Source organism: Aquarana catesbeiana, linkage group LG08 (assembly GCF_042186555.1).
Source record: "Aquarana catesbeiana isolate 2022-GZ linkage group LG08, ASM4218655v1, whole genome shotgun sequence".
Taxonomy (NCBI): Eukaryota; Metazoa; Chordata; class Amphibia; order Anura; family Ranidae; genus Aquarana; species Aquarana catesbeiana.
Window position 1 is genome coordinate 138,839,541 of NC_133331.1, and position 17,820 is coordinate 138,857,360.

At 41.1% G+C, this 17,820-nt stretch overlaps 1 protein-coding gene across 3 annotated transcripts in view; it reads left to right on the plus strand.

Moving 5' to 3' along the window:
- Positions 1-17,820, plus strand: part of MYPN (myopalladin) — a 290,321-nt gene that overhangs the window by 164,386 nt on the left and 108,115 nt on the right. For all 3 annotated transcript variants that reach the window (XM_073596444.1, XM_073596445.1, XM_073596446.1), the window contains one exon: positions 13,913-14,088. In XM_073596444.1, the coding sequence (XP_073452545.1) occupies positions 13,913-14,088 (176 nt within the window). The remainder of the gene's footprint in view (positions 1-13,912; positions 14,089-17,820) is intronic.

Below are 17,820 nucleotides of genomic sequence, written 5' to 3' on the forward strand. Positions count from 1 at the left end.
CAGGAATATCAGAGCCTCCCATTAAACATTAGGGTCCACATAACATTTCAGGCATGCCTCCCATTACACATCAAGACTACCTATTTACATATTTGGTCTCCACGCCATTTACAGAAGAGTCCAGCTTTCGTGGAAGCCGAAGGGAAGTTAAAAGAGGCAAAGCCTGGGTGGCAATGAAAGCAGCTGCCAATAGAAATGGAGCAGCTTAATTTCTATTGGCAGCCACTTTCATTGCCACCCGGGCTCCGCCTCTTGTTTCTTCCTCACGAGAGCTGGTCTTCTGTAAAATGGTGGCGGAGACAATTTACTAGTGCCAGCCCGGACCTCTAGCGGCAGCTCTGCGAAAAAACAGGAAAACGCCAATTTTCTGTGAAATTTCCCAGGACAAGGATCTAAATACTAGGAATGTCCTGGGAAATTTGGGACTGTTAGCGACTATGCAACCCCAATTCCAAAAAAGTTGGAACTGTGTAAAACAGAATGCAATGATTTGCAAATCTCATAGTTATTCACAATAAAAAAATTAAAACATAACAAATGTTCAAACTGATAATGTTTCAGACTGTAGATTTTTTTGGAATTGGAGTTATACATATATACTGTACTTCCCTGTGTGTTTTTTGCTTGTTTTTGCAATGTACTGTGCTGACATTTGGTGGACACTATATATCACATGCGTCTCTTTGCGATTTGTTGTTATCGCTTTAGGAGATGAATGTGTTTTGGTGTCCTCCATACAAATATTTTAATTCACTTTTGTATGTACTTTTTTATGGTGTCAGCTTCATAAATGTGGTTACTTTGGCTTTACGCACATGTATTTGTATTGTCGTTCAGAATGTTTTTAGTTTTGCTTATAATGATAAGGGGAGAGCTGATCACACCACCCTACACCTGCGAGGGGTGGGAGTATCCTCTATTTGGAGGTTCGGTAGGTCAGTCTTCCTTTGGGTTTGGAAGAAGCACAACGTAGAGGTGTGGTCTCGGCATTGCAGCGTGAGGACGCTTGTTCTAAGAGCCAGCGGCTCCCTTCCAGCATACCACCGCAAACTTACCACACATTACTGGTACCCACCGGCACCCCAGACAACCAGCAGACCGGACCGCTGTTGATTGTTTTTACTTTCCATGTTGGTACAGGTACACCAGAAATTTACCAGTGTTGCTGCAGGGGTCAGAAAGGCTAGGGCTCTGCGTTTGACTGTTCCTTACCACCTCCCATAATAGGAATACTTTGCCCTGGTGGCAGTAGTTCTCTGTGGAGCTCCCCTTCTTGTTAGACCCCATACCTTTCTCTTATCCTTCTTCCATTTCTCTTTATTTCACTTTTTCTCGCCTTTTCAACCTTCCCATATCTTCTACTACCACCCTTTCTTCTCTCCTCCCCTCTGCCTCAACCCCCCCTTTATTTATTTATTTTCTTTTTCTCTCTCCCCCTCCCCCACTTAGGGAGTAGGCATTTGCAGGCGCTCTGACACTATGGGGTTGATTTACTAAAGGCAAATCCACTTTGCATTACAAGTGCAGTCACTGTAGATCTGAGCGGAAGATCTGAGATGAGGGGAAGCTCTGCTGATTTTATCATCCAATCATGTGCAAGCTAAAATGCTGTTTTTTTATTTTGCTTGCATATCCCCCTCAGATCTACAGCGACTGCACTTCCAAGTGTACTTGCAGTGCACTTGTAGTGCAAAGTGGATTTGCCTTTAGTAAATAACCCCCTATGGCTCTTAAATTCCTTTCATGGAATGTTAAAGGACTAAACTCCCCTGAGAAGCATACCAGTTGTCTGGCCGAACTCTGGAGACATAGGCCACATATAGCTTTCCTCCAAGAGACTCATTTTCGGCAGACAGGGTCCCTAGACTTACCAACAAGCATTTCCCGGTGGCCTACCATAGTCCATCTACAGCTTCTAAATCTAATGGGATTGTATCCTCCTATCCAGATCTCTAAACTGGCAGTTCCTAGATGAACACTGAGGTCAGGAGGGCAGGTTTCTGCTCCTAAAAGACAGAATCAATTTTCACAAATTTGCCCTTGCGAACTTCTACCTTCCTAACACAAATCCACCCCAGGTTCTGGAAGCAATTTTAACCACACTAGAATCTTTCTGTGAAGGCCCTCTTGTCTTGGGGGGGATTTTAACCTCACTTTAGATCCTTCAAAGGATTCCTCTGCACACTCATCCTCTGCCACCCACAGATCCTACTCTGGGATAGACTTTTTCCTACTGAAACACTCCACGATTACCTTGGCCTCTAAAGCAGAGATTGGCCAGATAACGCTCTCTGCTCATGCTTCAGTTTTCCTGGAACTTATTCTCCCACGCTCCTCTACCAAGACACCAACTTGGCGTCTAAATGAAACACTTCTTACAAACCCTGAAACATCAGCAGAGATCCTTCAAGAACTGCGCTCCTATTTTGAAAACAATACTGGCTGCGTATCTAACCCTCTTTCTGTGTGGTCAGCTCATAAATGCTACATTAGGGGGGTCCTCGTAAAACATGGCCATGCGGCCAAACAACGCCGTGCCAAAACTTTAGCAGACCTTTTGACAAAACTCCACACCCTGGAGAAGCAACATAAAGATCAACCAGACCGTACAACAGAAACAGAACTGCTCTGGATTAGAGAAGCGATCAGGGAGAACTCCTTACATAAGGCCAAACATGTCCTACTCAAGGCTCGTCGCTCCTTCTATGAGTACGGTGATAAATGTGGCCGTATGCTGGCCAACGCATTGAAAGCCAAACACACCCAATCGTACATCCCCGCTCTTCTAACCCCTCAGGGTCCAAGATCTATGCCTCGCCAGATTTGGCAGATGCCTGTCGGGACTTTTATTCGAAGCTTTATAATTTGGATTCGGCACACGCCGCTAGCCCAACAGCCCCTTCCCTTTCAAACATACAGGAATACCTACAGGAGGCCAACCCCCCTACTCTTACAAACTACGACCAAGAACAACTATCCCAGCCACTTAAGATGGAGGAATTTACAGCTGCCATATCGGATATGCAACCAGGGAAGGCTCCTGGGCCCGACAATTTTACACTTCTTTACTACAAAGCATTTCAGACCCAACTAGCTCCCCAGTTTACCACGGCCTTCAATGCCATCCTAGAGGGGTATGACGTTACTATGACGTTGCTACGAGCATCTATCTCGGTGATCTCAAATCCGGGAAGGGACCCGCTGCTGTGTTCTAGTTACAGACCTATTTCTCTTCTAAACTGTGACATCAAACTTTTCACAAAAATCTTAGGCTAAATGGTCTACTACAACGCTTGGTTGCACCAGATCAGGTGGGCTTTACACAGACAGGAGAAGCGAGAGACAACACTATCTGGACGTTGAACGTCATAGAGAAGGCAAGGAGATCCCCCTCCTACTCTTATCCATCGATGCCGAAAAGGCATTCAACAAGGTAGACTGGGTGTTTCTCCATGAAATGCTCCATACAGTCGGAATGCCGAAGCCTATCCTGGACTGGTTCTCCGCCTTATACACTAACCCCACAGCCACGGTTCTGGTCAATGGGCTGGATTCTGACATATTTGCGATTTCCAAGGGCACCAGGCAGGAATGTCTGCTTTCCCCTCCACTGTTCGTTCTTTCCCTAGAGCCATTTCTTCGTCATGTGAAAGTTAACCCAAGTTAACACAAATATTAGCAGTGTTCAATCCGACCACTATCAACACAAAGTAGCAGTGTATGCAGACGATCTTTTATTCTTTATCACCAAACCTATAACTTCTCTGCCTTCATTGCTACAATAATTGAAGCGGTATGGAACTCTCTCAAACTTTAAAGTTAACCTCCAAAAATCTGAAGCCCTGAATATCTCTTTAACGGCCTGTCAGGTATACGCCCCTTCTTCCCATTTAAATGGCCACTTGCTCAATCCAATATTTAGGAACCAGAATCACCGCAAACCTAAAGGACATCTTCCCGCTGAATTTTCGACCCTTCCTATTAACGCTCACTGCAGACCTCAAGCAATGGGACTCCTTTGCCCTGTCTTGGTTTGGGCTTTGCAATGTACTGAAGATGAATGCAATGCCGAGACTCCTGTACTTACTACAAGCCCTACCTGTTAAACTACCCTAGACCTTCTTTCATGCTGTATGTTCAGTTTTTACCAATTTTTTCTGGCGCGGCAAACATCCACACATTGGTAGGGCGTTGCTACTAAGACTGAAACTGAGGGGAGGCATTGGCTTCCCAGACCCTGCTCTATACTACACAGCGACGCACATGACATGAGTGTTTGATTGGTGCCGTCATGGGGATTTGAAGCTCTGGGTTACACTAGAGCAGGAGGTGGCCCAGGCCCCGCTGGCCAGCCTGCCATGGGCACCTAATCAACTGACATCCCATTTAACTACTCTGAACCACTGATTGGCCCCACACTCTCTGAGATGGAAAGATTCTTCCGACTATCTTCCTTGACTAATTTCCCATCTCCCATGACTCCAATTGTAGGACATCCGAAATTCCTGCCAGGCCTATCAGACTCAGTCTTTACCAGGCAGGCCCCGAAAGGGCTCTTACGAGCCTCTCATTTTCTATGGCCTGCAGGCTGGATTCCAACTGAGACCCTATTGACAGGACAGATACCTATCGCATTGGACATTTGGAGAGCTAGGCAGCTTTCCCACTTCCTCAGCTCCCTGCCCAAACATACACTCTTTCCTCGGCAACTCCACTCATTTTAAGAACTCTGTCTGAGCGACAGCCCAATTTGTGGATCCCTCTCTAGATCTTACAAAACTCTGCTGGACATACAAGCTAACACAGACCCTCCTTTCTTAGCTAAATGGGAAAGAGACTTACAAACCATGTTTGCTGGTCCCCAAAAAGAACGCATACTTTTCTTCGCGCAAAAGTCATCACTCTGTAGTAAATACCAGGAAATGTCCTACAAATTAACCACACGATGGTACCGCACTCCGTCTATTTTGGCAAAAATATTCCCCAATAAATCCACACGTTATTGGCGTTGTGAGCGACACCCGGGCATTATTCTCCACATTTTTTGGGAATGCCCCAAACTACAAACTTTCTGGCAACCAGTCCTTCGACTCATTCACAAATTCACAGACATTTCCCTAACCAGCGACCCTGCTGCTATGCTACTAAACCTCACTCCCATGTCAAGAAAGCGCTACCACAAATATCTTCTTAAACACCTTCTCAATGCTGCTAGGGCTTGCATACCGAGCCAATGGAAGCAACAATCTGCCCCCACAGTAGCCCAATGGTTCGCAAGGGTTAAGAATATTGAACGGATGGAAGATTTGACTGCTACGATTCAGGATAAATCTGAGGAACATAAGACCAGGTGGTTTTATTGGAACCCTTTTTGCTTCTCAGAGAAATACCTCCGCTATACATATGCTGACCTTAATGATTGTCAGAAGCTTTAACTTTCAACCTCGCTTTCGCACTGCTTGATGTGCATTGGGCACCCCTCCTCCCCTAGGTGAGACTTCCCCCCCTTCTTTCACCATAACACCCCCCCTTCTCCCATTTTTTTTCTCTTTTCTTCTTCTCTCTATCTCTCTTTCTCTTTTCCTTTATCTACCCTCCTCTCCTATTTACATTCTCCTATGTAATCCAAATACTGGTATGTTTCGACCCCAGGGGTACACCCCGCATTACTCTTCCCCCACGTAATGACAACTGTTTTTTTTTTGTAAGGATAACGGGACTTACCTCTAATGAGAGTGATTATACAACCCGTTTATGCAGATACTTAGTCTTATACATCGTAGGTACCTGGGTACCCTGCACACTTACAGTTCTATTCCCTTGTAATTACCCTGAGAGTCCCTATCTTTAGTAGGAGGCAACATGATGCTGATCATGTGTATGCTATATGGTATGGACCACCTATTCTGTGAAGTTATCTTTTCATTGTATGTCGCATACCACTAAATAAAAATAAAAAACACAAGCACAATGTATGTGTGAAATGTCGTCACCCCTTGGTCTGTTGTTTTAGTCCTGGTGGCAGTCTTTCAATAAACCCGTAGGACGGATGTCAGTGTGCAGCTAATTTTTCTCACTTGTTTTTGCAAGAGAAAAAGAAAAATCTGTCTCCAGGTTATATAATATGGTGTGTTAGGCTCGTTTCACACTACTGCGATGCATCTTTGATGCAATTTACAGTGCAATTATGTGGTGTGACTTTGATGCAACTTTACATATTATAATATTCTGTGGGGTAAGGCGCACTGTATATCGCACCAAAGTAGTGCCGTAACCTTTTCCAAAATCATACCATTCTGAGTCGCTATGATGAGAATGGGCACCATTTAGAACAATAAGATTTTCTTTGCCATGTGATTTTTTTACGACTCAAGTAGCATCAGAAGTCTTAAACACTACTTTATCTGCATTATCATATATTTGTATGGGCCACCTAACTGCATGTCAAAAAGTAAAATCCATGCTTGTTATGTTTTCTGCAGCACAAAACAGTTTAGAGTTTTAAAGAGGCCTAATTGAGGTATATGATAATTCAGTGATTGATGTGGTTTCCCTGCAGTAGCTGACTGCATTGTAATGTTAGGCAAAAACTTAACAAATAGCAAGTCCGATAAAGAAAGGTACAGTATTCTGTCCAAGGTACAAAATGGAAGTGTTTTGGATTTTCTTTGATCTGCTCCTAACCATTTTTTTTTCTGTAATTTATAATTTTATGGTAATATGAACTTATACTTAAAACATGTTATCAGAGATTTCTACCATTGTTAAAAAATGTACATTAAATAAAGAATATCTATTGGATAAAGATCTACAACTAAGAACCTGATACTTTATAAAATGACATCAAACATATGGAGTGATTAGGGCACACTTATAATATGCCAATCTTACAAAAAATTGAAGGTTAAAGAATTATTCAAAGCAAAAATTAAGCCGGCAACTTAATAACTCCTTGGTGTTATGCTTTATTTGGCTACATTATATACACAGGATCAATGCTAATGCAAATTAGCATTGATCCTGCTTTGGACATTTGAACAGGGGAGTGGGGATACCCCAGCCTGAGCACTGCCTGAATCTCAGCAAGTATTTTCCATGTGTGCGATTGAGCTTAGGTATTTTCTGCTTGTATAAAAGAATTATTGTTTTCAGGCCTTTCCTGCAATAAAGAATAACAGTGTATAAAATGATGAAGATATGTGGGTTGGCATTGTAGTACAATTAATTTTGACACCAAAATTTTGTGGCATGTCCAATAATGGGGTTGTTTTTGTGCATTGAAAGCCTAGTGATTTCAATGGGCTGCCTTAATTCGCATGTAAACCAAATGTCATAACACGTTACTACACTTGAATTAATACACTGCAATACACAAATGTAAGTGGACCCTAAATATAACCAAAATCTGGCAAATTGAGATACTTTTTCCAGGTCACATTGTATTGGCATAATGTTTCAGCTTTATCGAAAAGTTCAATTTCCTTTCCATCGCATTGCATTTCGAAATGGGAAGTGGTGTCCAGTTATCTTCTGCTCATTTCTTATCTCTGAAAACATAGCTGTCTAAAGACCTTCTCATGCATGCCATATGGTCAATGGATTCCAAAGGATCTACTGTCAATGCTTCTGTAGCAATAGGTGGAGATGATGGGTCCCTGGAAGAGGGACCCATCATTAAATATAATTACATGTTCTCCCTGTGCCTCTGTGGATTTCCTCCAGGTACTCCGGTTTCCCCCCACACTCCAAAGACATGCTGGTAGGTTAATTGGCTCCTGTCTAAATTGGCCCTAGTATGTGTATGTATGAATGTAAGTAAAAACGCTGCTAAAATTGAAGGCTCTATATAAGTACCAGTAATGAATAAATTAAATAAAAAAGTATTCCATTGTCACTGAAGTCCTGTCAATACAAGATTATTTTTCAGGGTTTTTCAAACAGCTGTGTTCCAGGTGCAGAGAATAAACTGTCCTCTAGAAAGACAATAGATCTCTCTGTGGAGGTCAATTACTCAGAGGACTTAGCACTATTTACACTGATACAGTTAGTAGGACATAAACTTAGCTCCATACAAACAGGCTTTTGGCATATTCAGTATTTTTATACAATAATCTAATTCCTTACTTCACACCATTGGCCTCAGCAATGGCTTGTGTTGGAGGAGTATTTTGAGATGTTATTTGAAGACTCTCCATGCTTTTCATATTTCAATTAGTATCTAATTACGACACAGTTTGATTTATTTGTGTTCAGCCTCTTGTTGATGCAGCAGTCTGTCACATTGCAGTTATTTAAGCTCACTTATCACTATAATTACTATCATGTCATAGACACTTGTGTGCTGCTGTTTGCTGGTATTCTGTAACCTGTCCACGCCAAAGGCAGGCAAGCCTAATTCTGCAGTTCATATGGTTCATAAGGTGTTGTACCACTGCAGGTCTCAGAATGCTCCACCAGCCACACTTAGAAGAACATGGTACAACTCAGTAGCATGGGTGTCCCAGTGTGACCAGCCACATTCTTCAATAAGAAACCAACAAAAGATGGATCTGTTGAAAGATAATGGAAAATGTTGGTTTTAAAAAGTTTCTGCCTATGTGTATATGCATACAAACAGAATTATGAAGGATTTTCCATGTTCTGCATAAAATACAAGAAAACTATCCACAGTAAACATTACAGATAGAGTAGTAGCATATAAAACATACAAAAGCTTAAAAGATAACACAATGATTCTACATTGTAATACAATAATGTGTAAATAAACAATTTCAGTGTTCAGTGATCTCTAATTTTCAACTGTATATCTTGCAGCTGTCCATGATACTCCAATATAGAAGAGTAAGTTAGTTTCAGCCCTACTATTTCTTCAGTCTGTGATCAGCTGATGTTGTATAATGACGATCATCCTCTTGAAGTATCTGTTACTGTATACAGGAGGGAGGGTGTATGAGAGGCAGAAGCTGCCAAAGAGCCAATTCGTTTTAGGCTTACCGATAGGTACAAACAATACAGGGAGGTTTTATTCCTCTTCAAGAACCTCTAAGCAGTATTTTCAGTGCACGGGGCTCCATGCCAAAAACAGAGAGACGCATTTGGAAGAACTAAAAAAGTAAAAGATTGATTGCACACCTCAAACATATTTTGCTCCACTCTTAGCTGCTGCTTCTCAGAAGGTTATATCCCATGTTGCAGTAGGAGTTTCCTCTACCCTCTGATGTATATGCAGGGCCGTCTTATCCAGTGGGCACACCTGGCCCAGACCTAGGGAGATGCTGCTGGCACTGGGGCGCAAATACTCATCCAGCTTTGCCTTATCTCTCTCTAATTGCAACACATTAATCCATCTCCTCTTCACTCACTCTCCTTCCACTGCTCACTCCACCTTCTTTCCAGATGAGTTTCTTTCAATTATTTCTGCTACAAATGGCTCACCCTCTGCTTCTCCCTCTATCTACACTTTCAGTTTGCCATAAGTTGGACACTTTCACAGGATCCGATCTGATCCTCCTCCCCTCTCCCCTGTTAACTCTATGTCCTCTGCTGTCCATATATCTGCACTATAAACAACACTGCAGCCTCCGGTCTCAGCTCTGGGCATTTGGAAGAGATAAAAAGTGAGCAGGCATAGAAAGGGTGCAAGACATATGAACGTATGGACTGTCTTGCACCCTTTCTATGCCTGCTCACTTTTTATCTCTTCCAACTGTCCTGCAGCCTAACACGTTTTCTGCAGCTATTTAAACTGCCCATAGATGAGTAGTTTTCCTTAACCACTTCAACCCGGGAAGATTTAGCTGCTGAATGACCGGGCCATTTTTTGCCACTCAGCACTGCGTCACTTTAACTGACAATTGGGCGGTCGTGCGGCGTTGCACCCAAACAAAATTGACGTCCTTTTTTTCCCACAACCAGAGCTTTCTTTTGGTGGTATTTGATCGCCTCTGCGTTTTTTATTTTTTACGCTATAAACAAAAAAGAGCGTCAATTTTGAAAAACGCAATATTTTGTACTTTTTGCTATAATAAATATCCCCATTTAAAAAAAAAATCCCTGCATTCTGAGCGCAACACACTTCTGATCCCTGCATTATGAGTGCAACACACTCCTGATCCCTTCATTCTGAGCGCAACACACTCCTGATGCCTACATTCTGAGAGCAACACACTCCTGATCCCTGCATTCTGAGCACAACACACTCCTGATCCCTGCATTTTAAGCGCAACACATTCCTGATCCCTGTATTCTGACCGCAACACACTCCTGATTCCTCTCATTCTGAGAGCAATACACTCCTGATCCCTGCATTTTAAGCGCAACACATTCCTGATCCCTGTATTCTGACCGCAACACACTCCTGATTCCTCTCATTCTGAGAGCAACACACTCCTGATCTCTGCATTCTGAGAGCAACGCACTCCTGATCCCTGTATTCTGAGAGCAAAACACTCCTGATCCCTTTATTCTGAACATAACACACTCCCAATCCCTTTATTCTGAGCATAACACACTCCCAATCCCTTTATTCTGAGCATAACAGACTCCTGTTCCCTGTATTCTGAGCATAACGCACTCCTGATCCCTGCATTATGAGCATAACACACTCCTGATCCCTGCATTCTGCACTCCTGATCCCTGCATTCTGAGAGCAAGCACTCCTGATCCCTGCATTCTGAGAGCAACGCCCTCCTTAATCCTGCATTCTCAGCGCAATGCATTACTTAACCCTACATTCTGAGCACAACACAAGCCTTAGCACTGCATTTTGAGCATAATGCACTGCTTAACCCTGCATTCTGAGCGCAGAGCACGCCTTTATCCTGCATTCTGAGCATCATGCACTCCTTAACCCTGCTTACTGTCTTTTTATTTTTGTTTGGTGGGGTGCTTCAGAATTTCCTGCCTATAGGCTCCTGAGATTTAAATCCAGCCCTGCCTGCAAATAGCATCAGACTGCACAAACCGTAGTGCATGCACTGGCACAACGTTCTGGTGTGAACCGGCCCTAACAACAGGACACTGTGCCCGGTGATCTTTGACTTTATCAGTGTTGTTCAAGTAGATCTGCATCTGTCTAAGGTTGCCTATCCCTGCCTTAGAGCCTTTTCAATCCCTTTTCCTCCCTCAGAGTCCCCCTAGATCCCTTTAGTTCCATGCACCAACTCATTCCCAACTGGGAAATATGTTTCCCCAGTCCCTTTCATTGTATCAAAAGTGAGACTTCAGGGGTCTGTTTACACCCCTGATATCTCACCAAAGACAACAGCGTTATGAAAAAAAATGTAAACAATTATTTTTAAAAAATAGTTTAAAAAAATAGGTCAAATCAAACTAAAAGTTCTAATCAGCCTAAAAATCCATGTCCAATATGTGGCATAAGTTAGCCATACCCACTGTTTGCCACGGCACGCGTAGCACGCTGCAGGTCACCATCTTCATTGTTGGGGCCTCAATGCATTATTTTGCCCAGGGGCCCATGATGCTAGATGGCATTGTGTATATGCATAGTTAATGTTTTTCAGTACTCAAGTGCTTATGACTTGCTCTCTCGTTAGAGGAAAGAATCAGTCCCTTAACGCCCCCCCCCCAATCACCATCACCACCATGGGGGGGGGGGGGAGAGGTGTTAAGGGACTGATTCCTTCCCCTGATGAGAGAGCAGGTTATAAGCATTGGGGGGGAGCTTTGTGAAGTAATCTTTTCTCTTTGCCTTGCATTTGCAAACGAGGGAATCGTTTGAATAATTGTCAATATATGATAGATAGATAGATAGATAGATAGATAGATAGATAGATAGATAGATAGATAGATAGATAGATAGATATTTACTAAAACTGGTGCATGCAGAATCTGGTGCAGTCGTGCATAGTAACCAATCAGCTTCTAGTTTCAGCTTGTTCAAATAAGCTCATTTAAGCTTTAACAATAAAACCTAAAAACTGATTAGTTACTATGCATAGCTGCACCATCTTCTGTGAGCACCAGTGTTAGTAAATCTCGCACACACTGTATATCAACTGTGGTTTTTAAACTAAATTGTTTTTTAAACTAGGCATGTAGTGTGATTATCTGTAAGGGTTCTGCATAATCAATTCTGGTAACATCATATATTTTCAAGTGGATGTAAAATTCGAGTTATTACTGTATTAATGACTATATTTCAATAATTCATATTGATGAGAAAAGTTCCAAGAAAAATCTGTTAAGTTCTTGTGTAAAAACTCCAAAATTGATTTAATAATAAAATACCAAAATGTTACAAAAACAATGTCAAAATGTAGAATATAAAAATAGAATCAATAAGTTTCTTATTCTTGAAATGAAGTTTAAATCAGATATGTCTGTGTGTAAAAGTAGCTTCAGTGTCTTGAGATGTGTGTGTGTGAATGTGTCCTTGTTGAGAGCTGGAAAGCATCTGAGTCTTCCCCCCACAGCCTGTCTGTACTCTTACAATTAACCCCCACCTTTTTCCATAAAGGCTGGCTTAAAAAGGTTCGTAATCCTTATAGTCCCACAGAAAAGACCGGGAACTTTGAAATTCACTCCCTCCAACATTCCTAAGGGTGGGGCTATGAACTATGTGAGAATAGTTAAAATAAAAATCATTTAACTTATAATATACACATCTCCTTTAAACATATAAAATCCTACTACATATCAGTATATATAATGTTCTTAATAATATCCTAATCAAGAAATATAGTAATGTAAAGAAACAGCTTATATTCTTAACATACTGAAACTTTGTGTCTTTGGAAAAGACTGTAACCTTGTGAGGTTGAAGGTGAATGGTCGACTTACTCTAAATTATATCCATATGGGAGATGAAGTTCTCCCAAGTAATGCATACGAAGCCTATACCAGCATAAACTTTTACAAGTATAAAAACCCTATATAACTTCATCTTTTCCATAAATAGAAGATTAATAAATTATATAAATGTATCCATGTCCATTGTTCTCAGAGACCCAAACATTCATAAATATTCATTTCTAACAGTGGATATTTCAGATTGGCTGACAGTGGGATTTCCTGCTTTGGCTACTTAAATGAAAAGGCAACATGCTGTAGGTTTTCCCCAGAATTTGTCTCCTGAGGCAGGCTAAGGTTTATAATCAGAAACTGTGCTATTCCCCTTTATTAGAAGTATAAACCAGCTATACTGCATGAGAGCCATTAACAGAAACATACACCGACCACACAACAAGAACAGAGTTCACAGGTAGACATTGAAGATGTTCTCTTAGTTATAACAGAACAATACATATAGTGCCAAGAAAAAGTATGTGAACCCATTGGAATTAACTGTGTTTTGAAGTAATTTGCCGTAAACTGTGGTCTGATCCTCATCTAAGTCACGACAATAGACTAACACAATTTGCTTAAGCTAATAACACACAAATAATTCTAATTTCATAAAGCCTTTTGTAGATCAACTATTCTTGATCGCATGTCTTCAGAAAGCTCTTTTTTGCACAGCATGGTTTATATTAGCTGATGCTTTTTATAAATAGCAAAATGTTTGAGTGTCTTTTATCAATCGAAAGAACTGTAAACCACAACTCCAAACGAGTTTCATTAACTGGACTATAGGTGTGCAAACTACTAGCAATTAGATAGTAGTAGTAGTAGTAGTAGTAGCAATTAGCTTTCATGGAAGTAATTAGTCTTTGGTTCAACTTCAATAACCCATATATCAATTTTTTTTAAGTCTACCTAAAACTAGCATTGAATTATAGGAGGAATCTTGAGGGCTGAGTCAATGAGTATCTTCTCTCTCTTGTCATTTTCAGCCCAAAGAGTTTTGATTGCACTGTCCCATTGCTTTTCTCCCTTTGTACTTTCATGATGGTTGTTTATTGTTGCTTTCAGGAAGCCAGAAAATACTGCATTACTTGTTGCACTTTTGCAGGTGGTACTGTGAAGGAAAAGAACTTGAAAACTCTCCATATATCCAAATACAGAAAATTGGAGATCTGAATACTTTAGTTATCACTGAGGCCTTTGAAGAGGACACTGGACGATACTCTTGCTTTGCATCAAATATTTATGGAACAGATTCAACCTCTGCAGAGATTTATGTAGAAGGTAATTTACGTAAACATGAATCATTCCCTTTGTAGAAGCTTTAGCATCTTTGCTGTTGTATTAGACATGACACTACACAATTCCATGCTCATTTTCCAAAACAGATTAAATATAGACAATTGGGAAACATGATTCAGATGAACACAAATAGCAGGCAAGGTTGACCAGGCAAGCCAGTGACGCATCTCTCTATCTAATCTCAGGTTTCACTTTCCATACAATAGTTTCACAATGACCCAATGTGTATTGTATAAATACGCCCTCTCTGCATAATGCATGGTGCTCTTCATTGTGCCTACAAGTTGAAATGCCTTAATCACTTCAGCTCCGAAAGATTTACCCCCCTTCCTGACCAGGCCATTTTTTGAGATACAGCACTGCGTTATTTTAAGTGACAATTGCGTGGTTGTGCAACGCTGTACCCAAATAAAATGTATGTCCCTTTTCCAAAAAAATAGAGCTTTCTTTTGGTGGTATTTGATCACCTCTGCGTTTTTTATTTTTTGCACTCTAAACAAAAAACGACTGACAATTAAAAAAAATATATATTTTTAAAACACATCCAATAAAAAATGTAAAAAAATCAAATATCTTCATCAATTTAGGCCCATGTGTATTCTGCTACATATTTTGTGTATTCTGTCTACATATTTTTGCCAGCGGCGCGCACTTGCGCCCGATACCTGGAAGTACAGAACCATATATATGTCATTCTGCGCAGCGCGGCCGCCCTGTAGCAGTAATAGTGCAAGTGGTTAATAATGTGGGAGAGATAACAAGTGGCTACAGAACCAGTAGCATTTGAGATGTGTTAATCTTTTTAATCTTTTAAGATATTTTAGGGTGAAGGCTCTGGGATATCATCTTCATACCTAACATATCACTGACCTGGAAGTCTTCAGTCAATGAAGACTGAAGAGTTTTACATAGTTGCATAGTTAGTCAGGTTGAAAAAAGGTACCAGTTCAACCAATAGAAAAAAAATAGAATAAATACAATAAAAAGCTTGAAAACCTTTATATATGGAATACTATACCCACTGTTGATCCAGAGGAAGGCAGAAAAAACCCAATAAAGCATGGTTCAATTTGCTGCAGAAGGGGAAAATTTTTAAAAAATCCTGACTTCTCAGAAGACAATCAGATTTTCCTTGGATCAACAGTCTCTGGTGTTATTGCCTATAAAAGTTAAAGTGGAGGGCCACCTTAAAATAAAAAATAGCATCAAAAATTGTAAAAAAATAAAAAAAAAAAATTTGAAAAAAAAAAATTATTAACTTACCTGAAACCCTTGTTGCTAGGCAGTCTTCCTAATCTGCCTCTTCCTACTACGCGGCGCTTCCTCCTCTTCGGTGAGCGGCCCTGTTGCCTTCTGGGAACTGTGTGTGTCCCAGGAAGCAACGGGGCCATTCACAAAGCCCATGTGCAGTAGGGAACGGGCAGTGAAGCCGCAAAGCTCCACTGCCTGTTTCCCTTCGTTAAGATGGAAGCGCTGGTGGCCGATCCGATGGACGGATCGGCCTCGGGGGGCAGACATCGCGGGCTCGCTGGACAGGTAAGTGTCCTTATTAAAAGTCAGCAGCTATAGTGTTTGTAGCTGCTGACTTAAAAAAAAAAATATATATAGCGGCCGGAACCCCCCTTTAATAACTGGTTATATTTTGTGCATTTAGAAATGCACCCAGCTCTTTTTTTAAAACAATCTATTGAGCTGGCCAGACTAGTTTTTTAGGGAGTCTATTCCATATTTTCACAGCTCTCACTGTCCAGACATAAATTTTGTAATGACCTTAAAGTGAATAACTCTACACCAAGTTCACTATATGGACTACTTATGTATTTATACATCGTGATCATATTCCCCTTCATCTCCCCTTCTCAAAAGAATAAATTCAGGTAAGCTAATCTTTTCTTGTAGCCAAGGTCTTCCTTACCTCTTATCAGTTTGCTTGCCCTTTTCTGCACTCTCTTCAGTTTTCTGATATCCTTTTTGTGATCAGGTGCCTATGGGGATGTTTTCCTGCTACATAGCTTGGTATCATCTGCAAACACAGAAATTGTACTTTCAATATCAAACTCTATATCATTTATAATCCTGTCCTGTGGTGATGTAGGGGCCAGCGGGTGGAACCACAGCATGTGGCGGGGTACTAGGTATTCGACACACCCAGAAGTGTTAGATGCCAGCAGATCTGCTTATAGTGAAATTTTAAGGACACTTCCCACTTCTTTTACAGAGTAGTTCAATATGAGCAGTTAGTGACCGGGTCAGGAAAATTTTCCTACTATGAAAAGCATAATGGGCATAGGATTACTGGAAGTATCCATACATTTTTAGCCTGGGGAATTAAAAGTAAACCTTTTTATTCCCAGGCATGTAAATATAGTGATATCTTCATAATCCTCTTGATCTGTTTTATATGCTCTCCTTCTTTCCCAAAATGTGCAGCTTTATTATTGATATACATATATTGACTTTTTGTAAAAAGCCAGAAGCTAAGCCCTCACCTTTATCTAATTATTCCTCTTTTAGACCAGAGTTTAGGTGTAGTGTTATGCACTGGTGAGATGTGAAAAGTCTGAATAGTTCATATATGATGGCATTTTATGTAAATATTGGCAGGTTGGAAATTAATGGCCCCATTCATGCTTGTTATTAGGGGCAGGCAGCAAATTCCTGCGGGAGACTCAATGGGGTGTATGCAAACAGCTGCAGACGGGAAGCTCTATACAAATCAATGAAAGACTGACAGTGCCTGTAGATGTTCGCATGTATTGAGGCATGCAGGGATTACTTGTGGATAATCGGCCTCTGTTTGCATGTCTCTGTTGGGAGAAAGGATGGCCAAGAAGTTGGAGGGGCCTTTAAACTAGGTGGTGGGGGGAAGGATTCAGAGGAAGCGATAGCCAGCAGTCAGTGAAGGTCAGAGGGTACTAATGGAGGCGTTAGTGAAAATATTACCATAATACCTAAACCCTGGGAGTTAACAACCCTGGGAGTTAACAAATCAAAATCTCAGCTTTAGAAAACCTAAGGTGAAAATAATATGTGCCTGTACAAAGCTGAGAGGCATAAACAAATGCCAGGAGCCTAGCTAACAAAATAGAGAAAATTACACTAGGGGAAGTTGGACTTTGTGGGAATATCAGAAACTTTATTTGACTGCTCACACAACTGGCTGGAAACTATCCAGGTGTATTCCCTGTATCAGAGGGACAGGGAGGATAGAAGAGGGGGGTGACTATATATATCAAGAATGATATACTGGTGGAAGAGAGAAATGACATCCTAAATGGGGCAAGGGGGAGGTGGAATCCATGTGGGTGGAACTTCAAAGGGAAGAAGCAAGTGGGAAATTAATAGTGGGGAGGGTATGTTACAGAGGAGGAGGATTTGGACTTCCTCTCACAGTTAGAAATGGCAAGCGAGGCAGGGCAATTTCATCATAACGGGAGACTTAAACTATCCAGATATTGACTGGGCAGCATGGACAGCTCACTCATTAAAGGCCCATAATTTCTTAAATGTCTTACATGACAACTTCATGTCCCAATTGGTGGATTCCCCGTCTAGAAATGCATTGCTAGATTTATTAATTACAAATGACTCAGATCTGATCACAGATGTGGAAATATGGGACAACTAGTGATCACTGGATGATTACATTCAGCATAAATCATAGGAAAAGGAGGCACGAGGGTAGTACAAGAACACTAAATTTAAAATGAGCCA